At 48.5% G+C, this 26,601-nt stretch overlaps 1 protein-coding gene across 2 annotated transcripts in view; it reads left to right on the top strand.

Moving 5' to 3' along the window:
• Positions 1 to 26,601, top strand: part of SLC24A3 (solute carrier family 24 member 3) — a 100,185-nt gene that overhangs the window by 46,171 nt on the left and 27,413 nt on the right. The window contains exons 3-9 of one of the 2 annotated variants that reach the window (XM_008630751.2): positions 487 to 561; positions 3,709 to 3,793; positions 5,616 to 5,719; positions 18,392 to 18,466; positions 22,768 to 22,793; positions 24,836 to 24,889; positions 26,246 to 26,379. In XM_008630751.2, the coding sequence (XP_008628973.2) occupies positions 487 to 561; positions 3,709 to 3,793; positions 5,616 to 5,719; positions 18,392 to 18,466; positions 22,768 to 22,793; positions 24,836 to 24,889; positions 26,246 to 26,379 (553 nt within the window). Of the gene's footprint in view, positions 1 to 486; positions 562 to 3,708; positions 3,794 to 5,615; positions 5,720 to 18,391; positions 18,467 to 22,767; positions 22,794 to 24,835; positions 24,890 to 26,245; positions 26,392 to 26,601 lie in introns of both variants that reach the window. The other variant, XM_017730433.1, reaches the window with a different exon arrangement.

Below are 26,601 nucleotides of genomic sequence, written 5' to 3'. Positions count from 1 at the left end.
AGGATGTACCACTGGGACCCAGGTGACATGGTGGGGCACTTCAGTGGAAGAAAACAAGCTCCTTTCCCCTTTGTCAGAACACTGGATTTCACAAATTACCCCTCCAGGGTTTAGATTTTCACAGAAGACAATTATTAAAACGCCTTGCACTGCACAACGGGGAGAAAAAAAAGAAGGCAAAAATACTTCAATGTGGATTAGCAATGTCCAGAGAATTTAAAAAAAAAACCCAAAAAAACCAGAAAAACCCCAGTCTTTACAGTGAAGATAAAATGTTGGCAGCTTTTGATAGTTTGTAAGAACTTTTGGATAAATACTTCCTGGTCTTTCAGTTAAATCCCAGACAGCTCTATGAATTCATCTCAACGAGAGCGTTTTATTTTCTTGACGAGTCTATGCCAAATCAACCCTGAGTTGTGTTGGGATGCTGCTGTTCAGTTCTGTGTGACGGTCTCCAGACTCAGCCTTTTCTCTTCTCCACTGCAGGCTGTGTACATGTTCTACGCGCTGGCAATTGTCTGCGATGACTTCTTCGTCCCTTCGCTGGAAAAGATCTGCGAAGTAAGTGTTAGATGTTCCTTCCTCGTGTGCTGCTTCCACAGCAGTTCTGGGGAGCCTCAGGGTGTGGTGATGGTGCATTTACTGTTGTCCTGCAGTGTTGCTCGTGCTGCTTGTCTCGTTGCTCAACATGATGTGTGTGCGTTGACTCAGCCCCCTGTCCTCCCTCGCAGGACAGGCTCTCCAGGTGCTCTGAGTGTTCACACTGTGGTGGTTGCTGTTGCCTCTCGTTTGTATGCCTTTGCAGATGTTTCTTCAGAAACACCAGGCCCTAGCCTTAGCTGACACAAATGGAAATCTGGTGATTTACCCCAGTAGAGATGGCGGATCTTGTACCTTGCCCTCCAAGTCATGTCTGTCATACCTTCTGTTGTGTGGGCGTAAGTTGTAAAGCAGCAGGGACAGCTAGGTCGGCTGTAAAGAAGCTTGCGAATGCTTCCAGCATTTGCAAGGGACTCTGTTTCTCTGGGAAGGTTGGGATGCCTAAATTTTAGAAGACAAGGAGTACATTGCAGCCTAAATCAGCTCAGGCAGCTACAGAGCGAACACAGAGCGCGTGCCCAGAGTTACTGCGAGCCATATCTGCTGTCAGTTCCAGGCAGTGAAATCTTTGTGTGTGGAAAGTATGGTTTGGTCTTGGCGGTGAGAGGTCTGTGTCAGTTGTAGGAGACGCCTGCCCCTGTGCCTGGGGATGAGTGTCACCCGTCAGGGTGTGGGCTGTGCTGGCCCTGGGAGAGGTGTGGAAGTTGGCAGGACAGGTCATTTGTGCTGACAGCTCTGATGGAAGCCATCTCTAAACTAACCTGACGTTTGTAGTTCAGCACCCTGCTCTGTGGGCCTTCTTTGCATCATCAAGGAAAAAAGTCCCCAGGAGATTCCACTGTTTTGGTGCTTAAGTATGGTGGTAACTGAAGGGTAACAACACGAGGCAGGAACTTCTGGCCTGCAAAGTTGCTGCACCCTCTGGGGCTGAATCTGGAGACCCCCCCACCGCAAGGTTCAGGAGAGGGAACATTGGTGTGGATGTGGGGATAGGAGATGCCGGGGACGTAGACATGCTGAGCTCTTTAATCTCCCCTCTCCCAGGCGAGTGAACCTCACTGGGAAATGTGGCTCTAGAAGCTGGCTCAGGTGAGTGCCTGTAGATGAACAAAACCTGAGCTGAGTGAGCAGTGTCCAGGACAGGCTGGTGTTTTGGGATGCTGTTAATACGCCCAAGGGCAAGCCAGCCACCCAGAGGGAGGCAGGGAGACAGGAGATGGAGGGAGATGGTTGTTTCTCTTGACTGAGCACTGATGGTTAAATACCGCCCATGAGTGTGTTTTGATTGAGCCTCACTCATGGCCCAGAGGCCTGACCTGGGTCTGTGGAGCACTGGCTCCTGTTACAGTTCCGCCAGGGGCTCTGAGTGGCCGTGGACAAGCTCCATCGCTTCCCTGAACCTCTGTTTCCTGCACTGCTCAGTGGAAACGTTATCCTTGACTGTGTTTACAAATGACAATAGGAAGCACTGGGCATAGTGTTAACAGTTCCTAATTTCACTGGTGGTAAACTTCATAGTCACAAGCAGGGGACTCGCAGGCTGCAGAGGTCCCTCTTTCACGGTCATTAACTCTTCTGCACATGCAGGATTTGTGTGTCTCTACCTGCGCCAGAAGTTGGTTAAACAAGTGCCAGCCTTACGGTGCCATTTGTTCTTCCCACAAATTCTTGGATGTGCTTGAGTTTGTACATACATCTGATGCCTAAAAAGCAGACACCCTCCCTTGTGTGATTTGCTGCAGTATTTGCAAGCCCCTGGGCCCTAGAAGGCAGTTTTTGCTTGCCCAGATCTTTGCTTTTTTTGGTTATTTGTTGTCTTCTCACAACAATTCCTCATGTGCCCTAGTGGTTCTGAACCATTCTGCTATCCAGCACCACCGGTAAGATGACAGTAACAATTTTCATTCAGCCGTGTGTAAAAGAGAAGGCTCAGCGATTGAACACCAGATCTGGAGTACTTGTATTGGGAAGTTACTGTCCAGGAAAAAGGTGCTGTGTCATTGGAGATTATCAAAATGGGTCATAGAAACGGATCAGACCTGAACTGTTCTATTGCTCCTGCTTGACTCTCTCCCAGAAAGGTGTGGTCAGTGGATAGAGTTACCCTCCCTTAGGGGCCGGGAATATCTGTCGTGGAATCTTCAGAAAAGGCTGCTGTGAGGACTTCTGCACTCTTGTCTCTGTGCAAAGGTGCTTTGGCAAGGATGAAGCAGCAGAGGAGCCCTGAAGTGTTGCAGGGGAACGGGGACAGAGGGAGGTTTCCTGTGTCCTGACAGGCTGGGGGGGCTGCCTCAAAAGCCAGCGCTGCCAGGGATACTTCCAACCACCCTGGGCTGCCTTCCCCATGCTCCTGGCTGCCTCTCCTGTGCTCCCACAGTGGCAGCTGCTGCCTTGGTGTAGTAACAGCCGAGGAGTGGTGGCCGTGTGGCAGGAGCCGATTGTTGCTCCCCTTCAACAGGGGAGGGTGCCTTGTGGCATCTGCTGAGCAGCAGCCGGTGCAGATGGAGCAGTGGGAGTGCAGACAACATAGAGGGTGTAATTAACCAAGGAAATCTTTGGAAGCAGCATGTGCTGATGAAGTTTGCATAGAACAGTGGGTGCTTTCCCTTCCAGAAGCCCCCGTATTTTAGACAGTCCCTGGGTACTGCTGAGGGACAGGTACAGGAGGTTAAGTGATGTAGCCCAGGAGAAAGGGGGGTGAGGAGAGGGTAAATGTCCAAGGCGCAAGTAGTACCAGGGGAGGTGGCTGGGGGTGCACCAAGCCTGAGCCCCAGCCCTGCCGTTTATGGGCCAAAGGGCAAGAGAGAAGGGGTGTGTGTGTTGCTGGGGTCGTGGAGCAGACAGACCTGTGAGTGGTGAAGCTGCCTTCCTGTTGTGTGGAGTGCTGACCTTCCCCTCCTCTCTAGAGGTGTCACTGGCATAACCTGCCCTCTCTGCCAGGCCGTGCTGACTTCAGTAGCCAGTGCCCGTGGTGGCTTTTCCCCTACACTTGACCTTTGTTTACGCTAAACTTTACAGGTATCCGCTCTCAGCAGGCAGTTTAACGTTGGGAGTGGGATTCCTTCAGCTGCTCAGTGTGGTAATCAGTGACTCTGTGCTTCTCTGCAGCGCTTGCATCTTAGTGAAGATGTGGCTGGGGCGACTTTCATGGCAGCAGGAAGCTCCGCTCCCGAGCTGTTCACATCTGTCATAGGTAAGGAGCCTGCTGCTGCTGCTGCTTCCCAAAACCTGCACGTTTCCCTAGCTGTTTTCAGAGCTGAAATGGGATTGCTGCATGTCTCAAGGTTTCTTATAATCCTTCCTGGGCACACATGGGACGGACTGTGGGGAGTCCTCACCAGGTGAAGTGACTCTGAGAGCACCATTATCTCCCAGCAGGGCTTGGATGTGACCCTGCCGAGCCAGGACCAGTGGGCACCTCACTGTAGCTGCCCATTAGCCAGGCTGCACCTACAGCCTTATCCTCTCCTGTCTGCTTTCCTACCCCATCTGCCACGCCAGCTCCAGGGCACACTGGGAAAGAATTTCCTCCAGCCTCCTGGGTTGGTACCCTGACACACTGTTCATGTCCTCAGCAGCAGGTTCTCTGCCATCTCCTCCCCTCTGGTTAGTCTTCCAACACCACTTTTCCCTGGCAAAGCCAGAGTGGGGAGGAGAGGAGGATTTGAAGTGCTTTGTCACAGCAACAAGTTGGTCAGAGCATCACACTTCCAAAGTGACTCTCTGCTTATGGGAAGCGCAATGAAGGGATTCAGCAGTCCCTAAGTGTGCAAAACCCAGGAAACTCTCATGGTGCTCCCACAGCTGTGAGGGGAGGGGGGGCTGCAGGCAGCATTACAGAGTGATGCTGTAGCTAAGCACAAGGGTGAAGTGTTCCTGCAGTTTGACTCACCCACATCTCTGCTGGCAGGGGATCATCAGGGCAGCAGCTGGGAGGGCACAGAGGGCTCTCCATCACCAAGCAGAATTAGTTCTCAGCTCAGATACTCTCTCTAGACACTTGTCTTTCAGTCACGGCTGCCAGATGCAGAGCACGAGTTAATTTGTGCAAAGCTGTGTGCTCTGCGGAGAGGTCTGATTACACAAGCAGAGCCGTAACATTTGGGAACTTAAACTGGACCAAGTTGGGGTTGTCTTTCATTTAAGGGTAGTGCAGGATGATAATAAAACCAGGTTCCTTCAGGCGACTTAGAAGCCCAGCTGGTCATCAGATCATTTTCCTGCTGTGGTGTAACCCGGGTCACTTGGTGAGTGCTTCTGTGTTTCTGAGGAAAAGATGAAGTTGGAAAAAATATGTAAACTGCAGGTAAATACTGTTGGAACCTTAAAAGCAAGTGGTGAATTTGAACAGACTGACACCAGCTAGCAGGTAGACGGAGTGTTATTTTTAGGCTGGCTTACTAAGGAAAGGGTTTTGTGCAGCACCGTGATGCGTGTGTCTGTCGGTTCATCTCCCTCACCATTATCCTCATTGGCCAATTTTAACCAAATTTGACAGAAGAGCTCTGAAAAAAGCTTGTAACTTAGCCCCATAACTCATCCTGAGAGGCATCACTCAGCTTGTGAGTAGCTGTGATGGCCAGACAGCTCTGAACCGTCTCTGGCTTCTGCTGAAGCTTCATCCCTCCTGAAACCTCTTGGGGTGGGGATATGGGAAGGAGTAGAGCACTGGCCAAGGAATGTCTTATGGGAGACAGTTTCCTGCAGATTTATGTCCAGCCAGCTGCTCTCAGGAGCTTGCAGTGTTCTGTGGTGTGTACTGCTGTAATGTCAGGTCACAAGACCAGGAAGTTAGTAACTTAGATGGGTCTGAGGTACTTGGTTCCCATCATACAACCCATCCAGGTCCCCTCAGAAAGCAAGTCTCTGCAGTTTGCACCATGAAATGTGAGAAAAAGTGGCAGAACTGGTACCTGCCTTTAGATTCATTAGTGGGGTGTGAGGTCTGCAATTTTATGCGAAAATACAATCTGCTCTTTCCCATTTACACGGCTTCTCTTGAACGTATTTTTCAGGTGTTTTTATCACAAAAGGAGATGTAGGCGTTGGAACCATCGTGGGCTCGGCTGTATTCAACATCCTCTGTATTATTGGCGTGTGTGGGCTTTTTGCAGGACAGGTGAGAGCTTTTAATGAGTCCTTACAGTTCTTGCTTTGCCCTGTGCCTTGGCTGTACTGCAAAATCAGATGCCAGGTTCACAACCTTGCCACAAATTTCTCTGGTTTCGTTGTTTTTAATAGGGCCCGGCGCTGTTCCTCCCGCTTTTTTGAAATGAAAAGCAGAGCAGCAAACGTCAGCTCGGGCGTTTTGAGGTGCCCAAGGTGTGTGGGTGGGCAGAGGAATAAAACGCTGGTTGTTTGCTCCCAGTGTAGTTTGTGACTGTTCTCCAGCGTGTCAAACCGCTTACGACAACACAAGCTATTCATCTGAAATTAAAGTAATTAGGTTGTAAGATCTGAGCTGCTGTCTGAATTGCAGACATGATTGACTGTATAATTAAACACCTGAATCTGCATTTACCTTCGCACTTGCCAACGTGCCAGGTATTTTTACAATCTCATAAACGTTCTTTGACGTGTTACCGTGCAGACTTACTTGTAAAGAGGAGAAGCGGGGTCATGTTCCCAACACAGGGCAGTGGAAGAAGAACTGAGGAGAAGAGACCTGGGTCAGTCTGGGAAAGCATGCAGAGAGAGGGGGCTTTCCTTGTGATCCAGTTCTGTTTTCATTAGCCGTGAACTTCTACAGCTGACAGGGAACATTTTCAGTGTGAGGGGGCCTTGGGATAAGGTCACAGCAGCGCCTTTTAACCAACCACGTGTCCTCATTTGCACGGAACATGCAGCTGGCAGCTGCAGATGCTCGATGTGTCAGTGGTTCTGCTGCAGCTCTGTACTATGAAAACCCAGTTAATTGAGGTAAATTTTTAATGACCGAAGCCTTCCCAAGGGCATGAGGCTGTGTTCCCCAGAGGTGTTCTCCTGTCATCAACAGGACTTCCTTCTCAGGATGCTTTTTTCATGCAAATGAAGGTGATTAGCATGTGTCTAGCATGGTGGCAGAGGAGCCAGCTCTGATTTTTACTCTCCACAGTATTTGATTGCATGCCTCAAACCTGCTAAAAAAATGGCCACAAACCACAGCTTTTGGTGGAAAAGGCCTGCTAGAGTTCGGGGCTTGACAGAGAAGGTCAGTCTTCTCGAGAGGCCTTTTACAGGTGGGAGATCCTTGTTTCAGAAGGATGCAACACAACCAAAATGCTCTTGTAAACGCCTTCAGCCTTCCAGCCGTGGTAGCTTTCAGAAGTTCAAGTCATCCTAAGCACAGTCTGCGTGTCTCTTTCAAGCCAAGAGTTGAGATTTTGACTGCTTTGCCCCATCTTTGTTTTCCTTGACTCTGCTGGTGATTTGTGGGTGGTTTTGTCAAGTCACATAACCTCTGTTTGCTGCAGTTTAACCCTCAGAGGGTGAGTGAGCACTGGAATGGCTGGCGTCACCATGTGGAATTGTGATTTTAGTGAGCAAGTAAGAAATCTCAGTGTCAATAGTTCCAATGTTTTAGATAAAACTCTGGATCAGTTCGTGCTTTTCATTGTTTCCCACTCCCAACCTTTCACCAGAAAGTCATTCCCTTTTAGTGGTGTGATTCATCATTTGTTTTGTGTTAGTATGAATAGTAATTGGTTCTATTACCAACAATGTCTCTACAGAGGCACTCACATAGGTGGTAAATTTGGTTGTTGGTGAGATTTCTGTCCTGCTGGGGACCTGCATCTCAGTATTTAGTTGCCAGGTGAGCCTGGGGGCTGGTTGTTGGTCAAAGCTGCTTGCTGTGCTCCAGGATGGGTTTTTTTGGGCTCAGACCTGTGGAGTGAGCAGCTGGAGCCCTCAGATTTTCAGATGTATTGCCTGTGGGCTGGGAATCCCAGAGCTCAGACCTGCAGGGGCCTTTTGCTGCATTTCCAGCAGCACTCTTTTAGAAAGCCTTCTTTTGGTTTGGTTTTTTGGTTGTTTTTTGGTTTTGTGGGTTTTTTTTTTTTTTTTTTTGTTTTTTTTTTTTTTTGTTTTTTTGTTTTTTTTTTTTTTTGTTTTTTTGTTTTTTTTTTTTTTTGTTTTTTTGTTTTTTTTTTTTTTTGTTTTTTTGTTTTTTTTTTTTTTTGTTTTTTTGTTTTTTTTTTTTTTTGTTTTTTTGTTTTTTTTTTTTTTTGTTTTTTTGTTTTTTTTTTTTTTTGTTTTTTTGTTTTTTTTTTTTTTTGTTTTTTTGTTTTTTTTTTTTTTTGTTTTTTTGTTTTTTTTTTTTTTTGTTTTTTTGTTTTTTTTTTTTTTTGTTTTTTTGTTTTTTTTTTTTTTTGTTTTTTTGTTTTTTTTTTTTTTTGTTTTTTTGTTTTTTTTTTTTTTTGTTTTTTTGTTTTTTTTTTTTTTTGTTTTTTTGTTTTTTTTTTTTTTTGTTTTTTTGTTTTTTTTTTTTTTTGTTTTTTTGTTTTTTTTTTTTTTTGACTGGTAAGCAGTTGAATTGTAAAATATGGACCAGCTCTCTCCAGGATATGTTTTATTTTTAAATCAGGTTGTGGTTTGCATGTGCCTGTGTTGGATGTATTGTTCTTTGGCTTAAGAAAATACTGGGTTTGGTTACATGCACCTTGTTTAGAAAAAGAAACAGATGTGCAGCCCCAAAAAGCTGGTATGCATTTGCTTGAGCACCAGCCCTAATTGTTGATTCTTTCAAGCCTTTCACTGGCTGTACGTGCACACTTTTCAGAATAAATCAGAATAAGCGTCCCACTGCTGGAACAGGAGAAGGGAAGCGTGCCCACGCCTCTGTACAACACTGCACACCTAAAAAAGGCATTAAAACAGCATTGTGAGGGTTGAAAGTCAAACGCTGAAAAGTTAGAAAATAGCAGTGTTAGGGCTCCCTGCGCACCCTTAATTTGCCCCCCCGGTGCGTGTGCATTGTTATCCAGGCTTTAATTGCGGGGTCCCTTGCCGGGTTCTCCACAGGCTCCCTGCCTCCCTCTGCACACAGAATGAACTTTGCTCACTTAATGAGCAGCTACTCAGGATTTTGTTTTCTCTTATTGTTCGCTCTGTGCCCTTCTGCCTTATTTACCAGGCTCTATTCAAGCCCTGTTCCAGAGGCAGAGTTATTAGTTTCCTCTTGAGTTTCTGCCGATCCCATCGCTATTGTAGCTGAGCAGTTGATGAGCAGTTAATTAAATTTCCCCAAAGCTCTGTGAGACGAAGCGATGTTTTAAAGATGGGGAAACAAAGCACAGAGAGATTAAATAAAAAAGAATAACTTGTCATTTTAGGGGCCAATTAGAGCTGGCACAGGCCTGCTCTTTCCCCTGGTGCATAGCATTCTGTGGCATGCTCGCAGGTCCTGGCTCCAGGTGCTGCTCCCGTTGCTCCGCAGGGGTTTCCTTGCTGCACTGGCCTTGGTTTGAGTGGCCATGTCAGTCTCCACACAGCCCAGCTCTCCTCAGGAGCATTCAGCCCCTTTAGCCATATGAGCCCCTCTTCTCCTCACTCCCACTCGTGGTCCACCTTCCACAGGGCGCCGCACAGAATGCTTCCGTCCTGAGCCCTGCCCTCATCCCTAGGGCTGTTCTTGTCCAGAACCAAGCAAGTGACTTAACTGCATCTCCTAACATTTAGTGGTTGCTTTTGCCAGTGGGGTGGTGTTCCTTCTAGTCACTCCCCCTCCTTCTTTTGAGGCTGGGTAGAAAAGATTTCAGCAGATTCTTCCCCTGGGTCATGTATCCACCCATAGCTGTCTTTTGAGCATCCAGCTTTCTTCCAGTGGTCTTGATCCTTTCTCCTCTCCCCACTCCTCCGCTCTATGTCTCCTTGGCTGGACCTCTCCTGGCTAATGTTACCCATGCCAGGGAGGCACCTCTTGAGGTACAGGAGTCTGCTCTGCAGCCAGGGAAATCATATTTTCCGCTGTTTTCGTCTCCTCTAGAGATTTTGGGCTGGAGGGATTCAAAAGGCGACAGTGGATGCAGGCTGCCCGTGTGTTTGATGGCCAAATGAGAACCTTCCAGTAAAGGCTGGATTTTCTAAACCAGCATCCACACTCTGAAAATCAGAGCTTTCAAATATACCTTAAACTGGGCCTCTGCAGAAGCAGAACTTCTTCATGTCTGGTGTGTGTTGAGGTGTCTGACCAAGGCATGTTTGGACAGGGAGCTCAAGCTGTCCCTGCGGATGGTGAATGCAGGCCCTGTGCCTGTGGCAGTGAGCCTCAGAAGCTCTTCCTGCTTTCTTCTTGCAGCCTGTTGAAATATTCTGCATAGCACACACATCCAGGCAGTAGATGCAATTTTTAAGCTGTAGATGATCTCTGTATATGGAAATACGTTAGGAGCTGTCCTCGTTCCCCCACCTGCCTGTGCAGTGCAGGTTGGATGTGTCTGCAGCTGTTTCCTCCTCTGTCCACACACCTGGGACACCAGCACGTCTCCCTGCAGGTAGGCAGCTGCTAAGGCACACAACCCAAATGTTTTTTAGCTGCTGTGTCTGCTTTGCTTCCTTCTGGCAAGGGGGGAACGAGGAGGTAAGAGAACACTGAGGGAGAAGGAAACAGCAACAGATGCAGCCCTTCAGACAGCAGTCCAGCAGCATTCACGGGGACACGGGCTGGATAGCAGCGAGGAGGCTGCTGTCTGCGCTGTGACGGATTGTGTCGGGCTTTTTCCATACTTGCAAGCCAGCTGGGTATGGGGAGCTTGACCTTAGCCTGGGGTCCCCTCCAGGCCTTGGTCACTCTGTCCTGTCTTCTCTCACGCTCATGTTTGTGCTTCACAAGCTCTCCCCTCCTTCCCCTGCCCTCTCACCGTCCTTGGCGGCAAGGACGCGGCATTCTCGGAAGCAGTCCTTGCTTAATTCAGCTCTCATTCAAGCCAGCACAAGCAGAGTTTGTTCAGTTTTGGACATTCCCCCATCCGGATTCGTCTTGTTTTTGCAGCTCTGCTGCTCTCTCCTCACCATCCTGTCCCACTCTGTCCTCTCCCAGCACTGACCCACAGCCTTTTGCAGCGTTGCAGAGGAGGATGGAGGGTGAGAAGTGCCTAAGTGGGAGCAGTATAACCATGAGTTGCAAGTCACTCTGGCATTATCCCATAATTTTGAATGTGCGTGGCTTGACTTGTTAATTAGTATTTGACTGCTGTGTTTGTCAGCTGAGTCCAAGTTTCTCTATTTTACCTTTCCCCAGACATAGACAGGCTTCTCTGGGTGGAGCAGGGGACCAGGAGTGCTGGGTTGTGCCACAGATGTTCTTCCAGTTACTTGTTCTGTCAAGGGTTCAGGTTGGTGGTGAGGCATTGTTCCTCAATATACTGGAGCAGAAAAGGGCTGGCTGGCTGACCTGCCTCCTTCTGTTCCGGTGGGATTCTTTTACCTCAGAAAGTAAACTAAATTCAGCAGGCTCTCCTCTGTCCAGGTCACAGAACACTTGTGCCAGTCGAGGCACCTCTCGGAGTTATCAGCTGCTGTTGGTTAATCTGTGGAAAACAGGCCTGAGAAATAGTGTTAGGCATATTGACGAGGACGCTAAACGGAGTTTAATAACCTGGTAGAACATTTTCTAATGAAGCAACTGGGACTTCTGTAATCTTTTTTACCCCACTTCTGCCATTCAGCCAGCTTGCATGCCTCTTAATCTTTTAAGCTTCAATTTTACTCGCAACTCAGACTGCAGTCGTTACCGACTTTCAGTTTTATGATTGCATTCATGAGCTTTTTTATTTTCTTCTCCTCAACTGTGGAGGAGTTTTAAAAGGGAAGAGTTGGAATGCTGTTGCTTTTTTCTTCGTTGGTCTGTGACCATCGGTGGAAAACATGTAAAACTCTTGGGAAGCAGTTTAAGGAGAACTTAATGCCAGCTGCTGGGACTGTTCACTGCTCTCACAGCCCAAGGCACATTGGGGTTTGGTGCTGGCCTGATCTTTCACTGACGGGCTGTGTGGCAGACATGGGACAGACTAATAAGTCAGACTGAAGCAGTGCCAGAAGCCAAGGCTGTGGTCCTTGGGTACGTACCTAGAGCTGCTGGCGTGGCCGTGCTGTGTGAAAGCCCAGGTACAGGGAAAGCAGAGGGAGGATGCTGGCAGTGCCATTCTCGCTGTCCTGTGGAACATCAGGCGGTCTGTAAGGTGCTGAGACTGCAGCCGGGGCAGAGAGGTGTGGATGGAGTTTCAGGATAGAGAGGCACCCTTAATTCAGAGATGCATGCTGCCCAAGGCAATCAGAAGAGTTGCAAATGGATTCCTAACAGCATCAAACCAAGGCCACTTCCTAATTGCCACAAAACACCATCACCATTTGAGGTTAAGTTTTCTCTGTCAAAACTTACACACAGATCAATACTGTGGATGTGCCATTTGTAGGATTTTTTTCTCAGATCGTTTATAGTGTAAAAGCAAGGGAAATCACAAAATCTGTTTTTCACTTCCGACAAGGACTGGCCAGTCTGGAGAGACTGGGAGATGTTTACTCTGTGCACGCCTTCCTGTCTACAGCTGTCCTTGAATTCTGCTGTGGATCCTGTGGTCCAGCAGAGGCCTTGGGGTCCTGCTGCTTCAGCTCTGTGGGAATCTGAGCTAAAGAGACACGCTGGTCCAAATAACTCATGGATGATTATGACTACCAGTTGAGCAGGGAAATATTTTTGGCTTTGTCCTGAGGTTTGGAGAGTGTCCACTGTTTCCATTCTGAGAATGTCACAGAGACAGATTGCTGCGGCAGTGATGAAAATATCAAGAGAGGCTTAAAAAAGCAGACATTCTTAGGGAAGTAATGAGAATAGATGGAGCTGGTGCTCAGTGTACGGACTGGGAGCCAGAGTGACAACTGAGCTTTGCAGGGAATGGCAAGCCAGAGGTAAAATTAGGGGGCTGGTAATTGGAAGGAGGCTTTCATCACAGCAGCTCCCTTAGATCGCGGCTGCTTTAACTGTCTGAGAGAGACGGGTATTTTAAGTCCCAGATTGTTCTTTGGCCTGACCCTTGCTCGTATTTGGTGCTTTGCTGAAGCTGGGAGTGGTGGTCAGTATTGGTCAAAGCCTCAAGCAAGCCCTAATGCTGCATCGTGGGACCCTGGCATCTTTGGCCAAGATTATTATGGTCTGGAGACTGAGCTGGATACTCATAGTGTCCTGGGATATTCAGACATGACCATGGGGTATAGAGGGAGTGTCGCTTGGTCCAGGACATCCCGCTGTGCTGTCAGTCCCAGCACGGGGGCCTCTGGCCGATGCTGGCTGCCTGCTGGCTTTCCTGGGGCTCTGCACAGGCAGCAGTGGCTTTCTGTGCGGGAATCCGTCTAAAATATCTGCTGTGGCAGAACAGTTTGGTGGGGGTGGGACCAGGATTCCTACTGTGCTGGGAGATGGTGCCTCTGAGATCCTGTTGGACCTGCTTGGCTGATTCTCTGTCTGAATTACGGATGTGTCAAAGTGCCAGCAGGAACCCACCACCCTCCAAACCACACAAAGTCCTGCGTGTGTCTCCCAGGAAGGGTGCAGAGGCTCTGCAATGGCTTCTTGCTGACAGCCACAGACGGATCTGCGCCTAATTTAATGTAAAGATGAATACAAGTAAGGCACTGTCACACTCTCACATTAATCTGTGATGCTTCACTGATACCATGAGCAATGAGAGTGAGCAGGCAGGTGGCCGGGTCCTTGGAATTACCTGAGCTGAGCAAGGAGTTCTTAAAATAATCAGCTGCAAATTTTAAAGGCAGAGCTTGTGCCCCGTCAAGGGAAACAGAAGCCCTGAGAGACTGGTCTCTCTCAGGGCTGTCCTGAAATATCAGGCCCTGACAGGTTCTCCAAAGGCAGTCAGGGATGTTTGGCTTTTTCAGGGTTCGTAAGGCAGTGTGAGCCCAGCAGGCAGTCTTTAAACAAGTCCTGACTGTGCTTCTCCTGGTGTTACGTTTGGGGAGGTGAGGGAGCGGGACCCACACAGCACTGAGCGGTGTCCCCACAGCGCCTGGGAGCTGTGCAGGGGCTGCGTCTGGGTGGGTGAGTGGCACAACGCGTGCGTGTCCTGGGGCTCCTCCTGTCCTCGCCCTCTTCAGCGTGGCTCAGATCCTTCAGCTGATGGGCCCTGCTGTGGCCCATCTCTGAGCAGACGTGGCACTCGGGGACATGGGCTGGCAGTTGCCTTGCTGGCGTTGCTGGGGGGACAGTTGGGCTCGGTGAGCTTTGAGGGCTTTTCCTACCTAAACAGTTCTGTGATTCTTCAGATCACCGCTGGCTTTTGTCTTCCCATCCTCTTCAGAGATGAGAGCTGATACCTGAGGTAGAGCACTTTTTATTTTTGTGTCATTCTAAATGCATAAGACGTGGATTAACTGCAAGCTATGGCCAGCCTGATTCCCAGAAAATCTATCCCAGACCTCCACCTGAGTTCACTGCTTCCTGTAACAGTGGCCAACAGTTGGTTGTTTCTCTTGCTTTGGCATGAGATCCTGCTATGTTATCACGGGGCTGATTTGAAATTGCGTTGAGGGTTTGCTGAACAGTAGTGTCAGGAGCACAGCCCTTCTGGAGGGGACCCCAGCAGGCTTCAAAGGGCCCCTCCTGGGCTCTGAGGGCAGCTCCTGCAAACCAGGAGCAGCGTGTGAGGAGGTTCCACCACACACCTGGCTGCAGCTGATCCAGCTGGCACAGTGCGCTGCTGGCCAGCTCTCATGGGCCAGGGCCTTGCAAGGGATGGCGGTGAGCAGCAGCTTTGTCAGGCAGCACAGACGAGTGCTCGAAAGCCAGATCCCAGCATCTGCTAGGGTGGTGTGAGAGCTTCCCTAATCGCTTCTGTGCAGTCCACATCAAAGAGGGACGGGATGAGGTCTGACCTGGATTCTCGGCTTCTGGATGCCTTTTGATGGTGGTGGATTCACTGCTGGCACATCTCTGTTGACCTCCATGGGCTCTTTAGGCTAATCGCCACAGGGATTGTCTTTAATCTTTTGACACCCTCATCCAAGCAGGCTTCAAAGGGCCCCTCCTGGGCTCTGAGGGCAGCTCCTGCAAACCAGGAGCAGCGTGTGAGGAGGTTCCACCACACACCTGGCTGCAGCTGATCCAGCTGGCACAGTGCGCTGCTGGCCAGCTCTCATGGGCCAGGGCCTTGCAAGGGATGGCGGTGAGCAGCAGCTTTGTCAGGCAGCACAGACGAGTGCTCGAAAGCCAGATCCCAGCATCTGCTAGGGTGGTGTGAGAGCTTCCCTAATCGCTTCTGTGCAGTCCACATCAAAGAGGGACGGGATGAGGTCTGACCTGGATTCTCGGCTTCTGGATGCCTTTTGATGGTGGTGGATTCACTGCTGGCACATCTCTGTTGACCTCCATGGGCTCTTTAGGCTAATCGCCACAGGGATTGTCTTTAATTTTTTGCCCCCCTCATCCAAGCATCCCTGCCTCTCCACATTAGCAAATTAAGTTATTAGCTCTTAATACCTAAAAATCTAGACCTTCTGTGCCAGAGGGTAACAGAAAAACAAGATTAGGGAGATTGCTTCCAAAGCCTAGCATTTCCTAGCAGTGTTAGTAGCTGATCACAGCTCGAGAATGTCAAGCAAAGAACAGGCCATGAGATGAGGAAAACGCCCGAAACAATTCAGAGTGAAGAAGATCCCTGAAGAACATGGATGTGATTACATGCTTACCCCAGAAGTTTAGCAGCCAGAATACTCAGGAGTGCACACACCTCTGGACTCCTGCAGCAGGAGCACAGACATCCTTGCCAAGGGAGCAGCAGCCCTGTTCTGCCACATGTGCTTCATCTCGGGCCCATTGCCACCATGGGGCACAGCAGGCCATAAAAGACAGCCAGCTGGATGGCCTCTGGTGATGGACATCTCCTGGGCAGGAGAAGAGCTTCTACGCTGCTAGGAGCAGAGAAACAATTTGGAAGAGCAGAAGAAAGAAGGGTCAGTTTTACAGAGGATAAATGGCAAAGTCCTAGGACGAGGCATGGGGCATATTGCCCCATGGGTGGTCAACTTCAGTGCTGCAGCCAGCAGATGCCAGTGTCTGATCTTGGGGGATTTTCCCTTTGGTAGCTGATCTCCACATGTACTAGATGGAGGTGATTGTGTGTGCTGCATGGGGCCACAGCTTCAGGAGTCGCAAAGCTCAGAAATCAAGCTAGAACTGAGAAGAATCTTGATTTTTCTGCTCACCAGCCTTTCAGAAAGGGAAGGAAGCATTCTGAGTAGTAAATGTTACATGTAGGAGTTTGACGGGTGAGTTTACCCCTAGGAGAATGATGCTGTGGCATGCAGGGGAGCAGGCTCTGTGTGTGTCTTGTGTGGACCCATCCGGGGATGCTCTCATTCAAGCCTTGACTTCAGACCTCTTCCTTTCAGCTCAGGGGAACGGGGTTCAGTCCCCACTGAGTGGTCAAGGCACAGCCAAGGGGCGCTTGTCTGGGGTTTGGATTTCAGGCACTCACTTCAAACGGCAGAAACGTCACCTGACTGACAGGTCAGTGGTTCTACAGCTGCCTCCTTACGCTCAGCTCCCACAGGACCACTCGCTGCTGGCTTACAGTATGACAGTATTGCTGATTTAAAACTCGACTTTGGTCATGTTTTGACCCAAGATGATTGCTTCCCTGATTTCTTTTTCGTGTTGCTGATCTGTAGTTTAAGTGGTTTCCAGTGTTTTAAGATTTATGTGGAGTCCTTGGTGGCTGCAAGGCACAAGGCCTTCAGGACCTCGGTAGTTCTACCTCAGGACACAGTTCTGACCAGCAGGCTGAGCGCTGCCATTGCCCTTGGTGCTCACAAGCTCCTTTCACCCTCGGTGCACGGTTGCCTTACGTGCACGGCTTCCCTATATCACATGGACCAAATGGTTCAGAAACTTCAGCTGGGTGACTTGGGCCCTAAAGACATCTGAAATTGAATTGCCCCACAGTTACTGCATCAGGGAGACCCACTCAGATGTCTGTGAAATGTGAGCAGCCTGCCAGGCACGAGCATGTTCCCTTCAATCCGATCTGGGATCAGCACAAGAGTCCCTGTGATTCCCACAGGATCTTGGTCTGTCAGTTCTGTGCAGCACGCCCCTGCTACAGAGCTGCATTTAAGCATCTGGATCATAATGTGCTCATTCAGGTGTCTGAGGAAAATTCCTTGGGAAAACATTATCCTGCACCTTCAAGATCATTGTACAATATCAAAGAACGGGAGGAAGACTACCTTGACGCCTTGCAGCTGCGGGCACCTTGCTTTCACAGCTGCGCTGCGCTGTGCTGCATGGTGGCACCCCTTAGCCCAGGGACAGAGGTTATGAGACAGAGCCTGTTCCTGTGGGGGCTGTCGTTTGCTTCAGAAATGTGACTTCTGTGTCCAGAGCTGAAGTTTACAGCTGTAAGATCCCCAGCATCTGTGCTGAGGAAAGTGCAGAGGGCCTTGTGCAGCATCCTGAAAGCTGAGTGGAATAATGTCTAATTGCTCTGTAAACTCTCTTTCAGAATTTGCTCAGTCAGAATGAAGGGGCACACTTCATTCTCATAAGATGTGAGATTTAATTGAGGGTCTCTGGATAGAATTATGAACCCAGCTCCATGTTTCTACATTTGGAAATTTCCCTCAGAAAGCATCTCCATTTGTCTATCTCTGTGTGCCTAGAAATGTACTGTCAGTTGGTGTAGCTCTGGTTTGACCCAAGGGCTTTAAAGGCCTGCTTTTTTATTTCAGGTAGGAGTTTCTAACACGTAAATGGTTGCATAAAGAGACTTTGCACTCGGCATAAATTACACCCATTTTTAAAAAAGCCATACTGCTAAGAGACTGGAGGGGTTTTTTAAGTATAATGGTCAGTATCTTTTTACAGCATTTGTTTTGCTCGCAGTTTTGGAAAATTCCAATATAGTAAGAGTTAATACGAAGAGAAATTTGGGAAATTATTTTTGCTAACACTGAAATAGAACTGAAAATGAAGTTACTGTTCATGTGACCAAATTCATGCACAAGCATGACTGGAGGGTATGGTCAGAATACTCATGTGTATGTTCAGATCCAAATCAGTGTAAATGAACCATCTCCCATCTTCCTCCTTCAGCTTTACACTTTTGAAGGATGTGACCCAGAGTGTTTGAAATGCACTCCAGAAATGGCAAATACTGAGGGAACTTCCTAGAGCTGCAGAAAATAGAATCATACTGAAGATGTTACCACCACATGACTGCTTTTAATCTGCCCTTTTGAATACTGTTCATGAATTAACTTGTTCACTGGTATTTTTTCTTCTAAGATCTGAATTGCAGGCTCATGCAGCCTGCAGTGAGAATTCTTCCTCATTTCTGTGGCCTTGGAAGGTGTCGGGTGACATGAACTGCACAGTAATCCCTTTTTTATTCTCCGTATAAAAAAAAATTCCTGGTTTTTGTTCGTAACACTTTGCTGGAGTGTTGTCTTGAGTGTTTGTCCCAGAAGCTGCGTAGATGCACACAGTAACACTCATCAGTGTGGTCGTGCTGGTAAAGCCTGAGCCCCTTCCTGTAAAGCAGCAGCCCTCATAGACTCCTTGGGGACACACAGCCCGATGTGGGGGACAGCTGAGTCCACTGGTACTTTGGATGTGGCCATTCCTGTCTCCCCAGCAGCTGTTCGTTCCCCTGGCAGCTGCAGAAGGTGTTTCCTGTCTTGGGCCTCCTCCTTGAGTCCCAGCATGTGTGGGGACAGCTCCCACAGAGCGACAGGCTGAACCTGGGCACAACGCTGGCGTCTGGCGAGAGCCTAGCTGACATCCTCTCTCTGCCTCTTTTCCCAGGTTGTTGCACTGTCGTCGTGGAGTCTCTTGAGAGACTCAATCTACTACACACTGTCTGTTGTTGCACTCATCGTGGTAAGTTTTTGAAGGTTCCTCATCTGCGGGAGCCCATGTCTACTGCCACCTGTAAAGGGAACCTGCCATGGAATCACAATCTTGTAGCTAAGATCCCACCTCCAACACTCACGGGGATTTCTGCTTGTGGAAAACTGCTTGTGGTCTCCCTGCTTCTGCTGGGAAGCTTGGCCCGAGGGCAGGAGATGGAGGAGTGTCCGGAGAGCCCAGAGGGATAGCTGGGGTGGGGTGTGGTGGCCCGGTGCAGACACGGAGTGCGGAGCTGAACCCAAGTCCTGAGCCCCTGGGCAGCCCTGCAGTGGATGCATGGATCGGGGTGCTCTCCTGCCAGTGACCTTCATGACTTCCTAAAAAACATGTAACTAACCTCTAAGGAGGCAGCACTTGTGCCCAGAGGAGAGAGGTCTTGAACAGCTCCTGCAAAACACTAAGGTTAGTTTTTCCACACGTAATAGGGGCAGTGCATGCTAACAGAAAGTCCTCAAAGACTACACTTTCAGCAGTTCTTAGTGCTGGGACTATCCCAGTGTTCATCAGGTTCATCAAGAAAACGCTCCAAATCTCTCAGAATTGGGCTATTCAGTGAAAAAATGTGTGCACAAGTTTTAGCTAAAGACACTGCTATCAGTTTAGCATTACCTTTGCAACCAATGCCAAACAATGCCAGGAAATGTAAAAATTGAATTTCCAGGTAACAGTTGCTTTTTTCCCCCCCCCGCCCCAGCCCAGCCTAGTATCCTAGATTCCCTAAGAAAGGTAGAATGATCTTCTGAGGTTAACTTCCGTATGTCAGCAAGAAGGGGACTTTAGAGTCAGAAGAGGGTCACTTGCATCTCTGCCGTCTGGGTTACTGTGATTAGTGTGTTTCAACAGTGGGTTTTGGTTTGTTTCCTCCTGCACATGGCCTCTGTCTCCAGACATGCTCTGTAGGTGCAGAGGCCTTTATCTGCCTCATCCTAAACAGAGGATCCTTCTCAACCTGTTTGTACCTTTATTCCCCATATTGCAAGGCCAGCCATTTTGTGCCTGGTGAAAAATAACTTTTCTACATAATTATTAGCAATGAGCTGCAAAACAAAGAAGCTTTTATTTTTTCTTTGACAGCTTGACAGTAATCTCAGACCAAAAAGTGTTGCTAAACAACAAACAGAGCCGCACATACTAATTGTAGTGAATCCCATTGCACAAGCTTAAGGACATCCAGCAGGCATTCTCTTAGTTCATTCCACAGGAAGCACAGATGTGGGCATCTGCCTGGCACCTAGCCTCCTGGTGCTTGGATTGGGCATTTCATTTATTGCATGGAGGCAGACAAGTTGAAAATCTGGTTGAAGCTCTTGAGAGTTGAAACTCTGTCATCAGTTTTAAATTCTTTAAGCAAGGCGGGTTTTTTTCATGGCTGCTTCATCCCTGTGGTAGTCGGCCGCATCAGGACATCAGGATGTGGAGAAGAATTCTCTACTGGTTTGTGTCCAGCACACCCCTGAAATTCCTGTCTACGTCTTCTATGTCATGAGAAAGTCATATGGCTTGCAGAACAGACATCTCTGTTACCCCTAAGACTTTTCTCCTACACTTTGTTTAAGCTGTTCTTCATCATTACGGAAGTGCAGGAGGCCTTTTCTTTTGGGAGTGTACCCCGTAATACCAGGATGCAGTTATTTTTTCCCTAAGCTTTGAGTTAGCTTCTCTCCAGCTATATGCCCACTCTTCTGCTCATCTTATCAGTGGTGGAGTTCAAGGCCCTCCAGGCAGCCAGGGTAGCAGGATGGTGCAAATCCAGGCATTAGAGGGGGCTTGAAGGCATTGCCAGAGCTCCGATTCCCATGTTACAGCCCTACCTGGATAATTTGGGTTGGGTGAGGTGGAGCGCATCCCAATGTCTTTCGATGTTACTCCATAACAGTCATTGCAAATGACTTAAACACCTATTAGGGAAAAACAGAGAAAGATGGGAGGAAGGGAAAACATTTTAAGTGGTTAAAGGTTTAGCTTCCCTCTAGCTGATGCACTGACCCTTTTGTATGCAATATTGCTCCCCTGTTGATAGCACATGAGAATTTCTCCTGTCAAACACTACTTCAGTTTAAGAAGTTTCTCCTTCCCTTCACTCACCCAGGAATCCCTGGCTTCCCAGTGTCTCTAATTTTTCCTGTCCTTTTAAGACAGAATCCAGCTGAGGTGGAAGGACACTGATGCTCAAATTCCGACTCTCCAGTCCCCCATGGCTCAGCTGGGAGATGAGCCACAGGCTCCATGCAGAGCACAGTGTAACCTGCCTGTGGTTTCCCCTTCATAAGATTTGTGTGCTCCTTTTAGAAGACACTTCAGTGCTTTGTATGCAGGGATAATTTTCCATATGAGGGCATTGAGACTTCTCTGCAGCTGGAGTAGAGTCATCAGTCTTGAAGAATTACATTGTTTGTAGAAGTTTGTTCTCATGGCATTTTAAACAGCAGCCACTGGTGCTGTGTTAAAAGTTGCACTCCACCGGTATCCTTACTAATCATAAACACATAAACCTGAGGGGAAATAAATATATTCCTTCCAATGCTGCGCTACAGCAACCTTTAAAAGCTTGATACTGTGCTGGGTGAATTAATATGACTTTGTCTCCATTTGTACTAGAAAAGGTAGTGCAGTGCTGTTGTAAGAAATAGGGCAGTATAGATTCACCTGTTTGCTGCTCCAGGCTATTTGATGAGAGAGAGTGAATTCTAAACCACAGAGGTTAGAAGTGGATAAACCGCATTTACCGTTCTTAATTCATCTTGATTCAGCCCTATGATTTTTTTTTTTTTTTTAACTTTATAATGTTACAATGCTGCCTTGTCTTCTTGTAGAGCTTGGGAAGACTTAACTCCTTATTCTCTTAAAAGGAAAAAGATGCCTGTGTATCTTAACTTGAAGGGACATGGTCAGAGTCATTAGTGTCAAAATGGAGATGGGTGCTATTTTTAGTTACAAAAGTCAGTGCACACGCTTTCATGTCCCATCACACCAAAACATTGTAATCTAAAACAGGCCTTGTCAGGTTGGATCACAGTGACTGGGAACTGTAATTTGCAATGTTTCGTGGTCATGTTTTCTTCCAGTAACCAGTGTAACTCTTGCCTCCTGCCGGCTGTCACACGGGAGTTGCTATTTACGGCTGTATGGCCACAGGGAAGTGTTCACTCTGCTTTTAGGGCCTCGTTCCTTTTCCCCCCTGTTTGCTTGGAGCGCAGCCGTGGATCTGTAATCCCTGGTGCGGGCACGGCATTTCCCTGCTGGTGCTTTGGAAGGGCCAAATGGACCGCGGCCCGTCGCCGAGGCCACGAGGGCTGTGTGCGACTCCAGCTCCAGCCTTCCGCGGAGGCACCGCGGGTCCCCTTCGCAGCCATCCCGCCGCCGTGGGAGGAGAACCGGGGCTGCAGGGAGCGGCAGGGCTGGCGGAGCACGGCAAGGGGGAGGGCCTGGTCACGGCACACAGCGGCCACCTGCCAGTGCAGGCCTTCAGCCACTGCGAGCCTTCAGCCACTGCTAGTGCAGCTCTTCGGCCTCTGCCTGTGCGCACCCTTCCCTCACCCCTCGCCGTGGTGCTGCTGCTTCCTTCGCAGCCCTCACCATTGCTCTGGGTTCTCCCTTGACACCCCTCACCTAGGCGCTGGTTGTTCCTTCACACCCCTCGCCATGGTGCTGGTTGTTCCCTCACGCCCCTCGCCATGGCGCTGGTGCTTCCCTCCGGGAGGAGGCGCATTCCTTGCCCGAGGAGGCTTCGTGGCACAGCTGGGAAAGCCACACTGCCCATCCATCAGCAGGTGTGCCAGAGGGACTGTCACAGTAGCTACAGTCAGCTGGGGTGGTGGTTACCCTGAGCTGATGGGAACAACGCCCTGGGCCCAGCAGGACACGGCAGCAGCTGCGGAGCTTGCTGTGGATCCGCTGACGGGTCACTCGGCATCCGGCCGGGAGCCAGCGGGGAGGAGGCCATGTCCGGTGAGACAGCCGAGTGGGTCACAGGGATGCAGCCCCATCTCTGGCTCATGGCTGCTTTCCCTCTAACTCCTGCAGTAACTCTGGCTAACACAAGGATCCAGCGGCATTTGGGAAGGAGTACCTGCTAGCTTTGGCTAGGTGAGAGAAACTAAGGGTTGAGAAGTTCAAAGGCTGGGCAGGAGGCCAGTGCCAAAATGCACCCAAGCTTAATGCCATTGCCATGAGCCCTGGCTTGCTTTACTCTGTCCCCTGCCTCAGGTGATGAGCTGTTTTCAAGTGTGGTTTTGTGTATAACATGCTATTTTTAAATCTTTTCTCCACAGTTTATTTATGATGAAAGAGTTTCCTGGTAAGTGAATCCCTTTTCTTTTCGTTTTTTCCAGTTATACCACAAAAGCTGCCATAATTAGTGTTTATGAGGAGAGAAGGAGAAAGCTAAAAGTTCCGCAGGGCAGCTGTTTGCTGCTGTGTGAGAAACATCAGCACAAGACAGGCCAGAATAACTAATTTTTTGAGCTAGAGAGGAAAGCCCAGGAGAGTGTCGCTCATACTGTTCCTGGTACAGCAGCAGTCAGTGCCCTCTGCATGCCCTGCAGCAGCTTGGGGATGGCAGTGTGCTCAGCAGAGCTTTGTGTGTGCCAGAAGGGGACGCCCAAGCAGTCATAAATAAGTGTATATTTGGATTTTTCATAGTTTAGTGAATGGCCAGTTTAAAGAAATAAAAGAAAAATAAAAATATCCCTAATAATGTGCTTAAGTGCAGTGCAGTAGGTATGGTGGTCTAGGAGGGCTTCAGACACTTTTCAGTTGCTTTGGTCTCATGGTTTTGTTTCCAGCACGAGGTGACAGAGCTGGAGGTGGCAGTGGAGGTGAGGCATTGGCTTTGGTGTCACTCTCAGCCGGTGTCATTTGGATTGCAGGCACTAGGGAGCGTCCGGCTGCTTAGGCTGGTGTTTTCCCTCGCTGGCTCTTGCCCATTTCAGAGGCAGGTTTCAAACACCCACTCTTGCAGTGGCCGGGCTTTCTTTGCTGATGTTTTTTTGTGTGGTTTTTTTTACCGAAATTCACCCGAGGGCCAGTTGTATTTAACTGTGCTCTTTAAAGAAAAAAAAAAAAAACAAACCACAATGCAGAAGCTGAGTGTTGAATCTTCCGAAGCAGGGATTGAGACATTGATATAGTTAGTGCAGTATCTCAAAATGCTTGTGGAGAAAATGTTCCATGAGTTTTAGCATACAGTAGTTTGATAATGGATGATTTATTTCCACAAGGACTAGCAGTTTGCCATAGGGAACTAACTATGCAGAGCACAGCACTTCAGTGAATGAAAAAGATTACCTAGAAACAAACTCTAAAAGTCGCATTATAATTTGTTTTCATACAAATTTTACTATTTCATTAGTTTGACACAGAAGCAGCAGAGGGAAAAAACCTATCAGTATCTAATCAGCAGTTTGAAGTGCTGCCTGCTGCATTCTCAGTGCTCGTGCAGCAGCAGTAGCGACAGAGCAGCTGCCCCTTGCCCAGGTTGTCTGAGCATGATTGGCTTTACAAAGCCCAGCACCCTGCTTTACGTCCCTGCAGGCAGAGCAGGGTGGCTGCTCCCCTCACTTGGCCACATCCCGTGGTTATTGTCCTCACAGAAGTGTTGGTGGTCCTTGTGATGCCTTGAGAGGCCTCCTAGACACAGAGACTAGATAGGAGTAAGGGAATAAAGGCAGGTATTTATTTGAAAGGCCTTCAAAGGTACCCCTGGGGAGCCAGAGGCTACTGCCAAGATGGACCCCAAGGTGGACTGTGGGTCACGAGCTTTTCCACACTTTTATAGGTTTGGTGCATTTGCATAGCAGGGTTACTTCTCCAATTAAAGCTTCAGTTTAATGATGTAATTCCCCTCAGCTTACACCCCCTTAGAGGCTCTTTGGTTTATACTTTTTGGGCCAGGATGGTCTGGGTGTCTTGGAGAGCAGGCTCGGAGAGGCTTTGTTATGTCTAACTAGCAGGAGAGAGCAGAAATTAACAGGCTACAAGAAACTTCAGATTTACACACTAAGCAGTACAGTGATTTGAAAAATATAGAAGTTAAAACCTAAGGCATCACTTGGGTGTGCGATTTGCTCACTAAACTCCTGGGTTTTGTCACTTGTTCGTAGCTGGCAGGTCAATTTAGCCAAGTAAAATCACAGAAGTCAAGAAAACAAGGGAGGCATCATGCATGGATGTGCGAGTCACTTCTTTATGCATCCCTTTTTTATAGAGGAATGTTAAGGCAGCCCAGGATGGTTAAGCCTTTCTGCACACTTGTGGCATGGCAGACGGGGGAGTGGCTGAACAGGGGCAGCTTATGCCGTGCCCTGCTCTGATGCGTTTATGTGTTGCTCTTGTTTCCAGGTGGGAGTCCTTAGTCTTAGTGCTGATGTATGTCATCTACATCTTTATAATGAAGTAAGTCAAATGTGCCCTCAGCTTATTTAAATCCTAAGGCTCCCTGTTCCCCTTGCCTCACCCAGCCCTCCCAACAAGAAGAAGAAACAGCCTCCAGTTCTGGAAGGGGTGGTTTAGCTTGACTGTTAGGAAAACTTTCTTCACCAGCAGGGTTGTCAGGCGCAGGAACAGGCTGCCCGGGCCAGTGGTGGAATCACTGTCCCTGAAGGTGATTCCCAAAAGATGTGTAAATATGGTGCTTAGGGACATGGCTTAGTGGTAGGTTAGTGGTAGGCTTGGCAGTGCTGAATTAACATTGGACTTGAAGGTTGTGGAGGTTTTTTCCAACCTAAACTGTCCTGTGAATCTGTGCTTTATGGCTCTCGCCCTGTGTGAACTGACCATGGCTAATGCAGCAAATCGGGATCCATCCTCAAGTCCCACCAAAACAGTCTCTTTTGACTTCACTTTAGCATCCTTACTTGGAAACAAGCAGGAGCGACGTTCCAGCCTGCTTTTTATGGATGCAAAGCTCTGCAGCAGTTCTTGCTTGCCTGGAGATCTGTGATAAAACTTCAGCACAGTCAGCAGCGATTTTCTGAGCATCTGGCCTGTGTGACTTCTTTCACACAAGTTCTTGCTAGTAAAACTAGTCTGTTCTGCTGTTTGGTTCCCCTCCTCCTGTCTTGTTTTCAAAAGCCAGTGGAAAGGAAACCCAGATGTAAACTGGAACATTCAACAAAACCTACTGGCTGCCAAGCACACCAGTGGTCTTGTCTCCACAAGTAAGGCTAGAGATTTGTTTTGAAATGATGAATAGAGTAAATATTGTGAGAGCAATTCTCAGTGAGAGCAGTGAAACACTCAGGCTGGGTGAAGGGAACACAAGTCAGAATTCATCTAATAATTAGAAATTTTGACGTGGAGGGTAGCTTCACCCTTGCAACAATTAACTGACCAGCAAGACAGTTGTAATATGTGCCTTTCCCCCCCCGCCAAAGATGAAATCAATTTAGCATAGGGTGTTGTGTTTCTGTGGTGAGTCCTCCCGGTAAAACAATGCTGATACTCAAGTGTGATTATGTGATAAAAAAATATACTTGGATGGTGACAAGCAAAGATCACTCATGACACAGAATATTCATCACACCTAACACAGAAGCCTGTATGTCATTCAAGATCTATGGCTTCTATCTTTCATAGCCTTCTGGGTACAGAGAGATTGCATGGTGTACAATTTAGCTGGAGCTCTGGGATGCTCCTTAAAACCAGAGGAGTTTTCTTCCCTCCCTTAGCTGTATTGCGTAGGATACAAGTCTAGGAAAGGAAGACTGTCAAGAAGTAAAGGTACATCCTGAGTTTGTTTCATTTGTGCAGGTACAACTCAACCATACATCACTGCTTTGAGAGGAAGACAAAAAACTCTGCAAATATGGTGAACGGTTTAGCAAGTAACACGGAAATGGACGACAACAGCAACTGCGATGCCACAGTGGTGTTACTAAAGAAAGGTAACTGTTCCAGTAAGTCACCCTCTCGCTTGCATCATTCTGGGTGTTTTGTCCCTGCTCACACGTGGGAACTGCTGCTGTCTTGTAAGCCACGAAATAGGAGCGGGCAGGGTGGCCCTTTTGGAACCCCCCCTCCCAGATGAGGGGCGCAGTGTGGTGATCCCGGCCACCGCACCCTGTGCCACTGGAGGTGGCTGAGGCCTCTTGTGGCTGATTCCTGCT

Source organism: Corvus brachyrhynchos, unplaced genomic scaffold (assembly GCF_000691975.1).
Source record: "Corvus brachyrhynchos isolate BGI_N302 unplaced genomic scaffold, ASM69197v1 scaffold133, whole genome shotgun sequence".
Lineage (NCBI taxonomy): Eukaryota > Metazoa > Chordata > Aves > Passeriformes > Corvidae > Corvus > Corvus brachyrhynchos.
The sequence above is the reverse complement of the archived record's forward strand: the minus strand, read 5'-3'. Positions and strand labels throughout refer to the sequence as shown.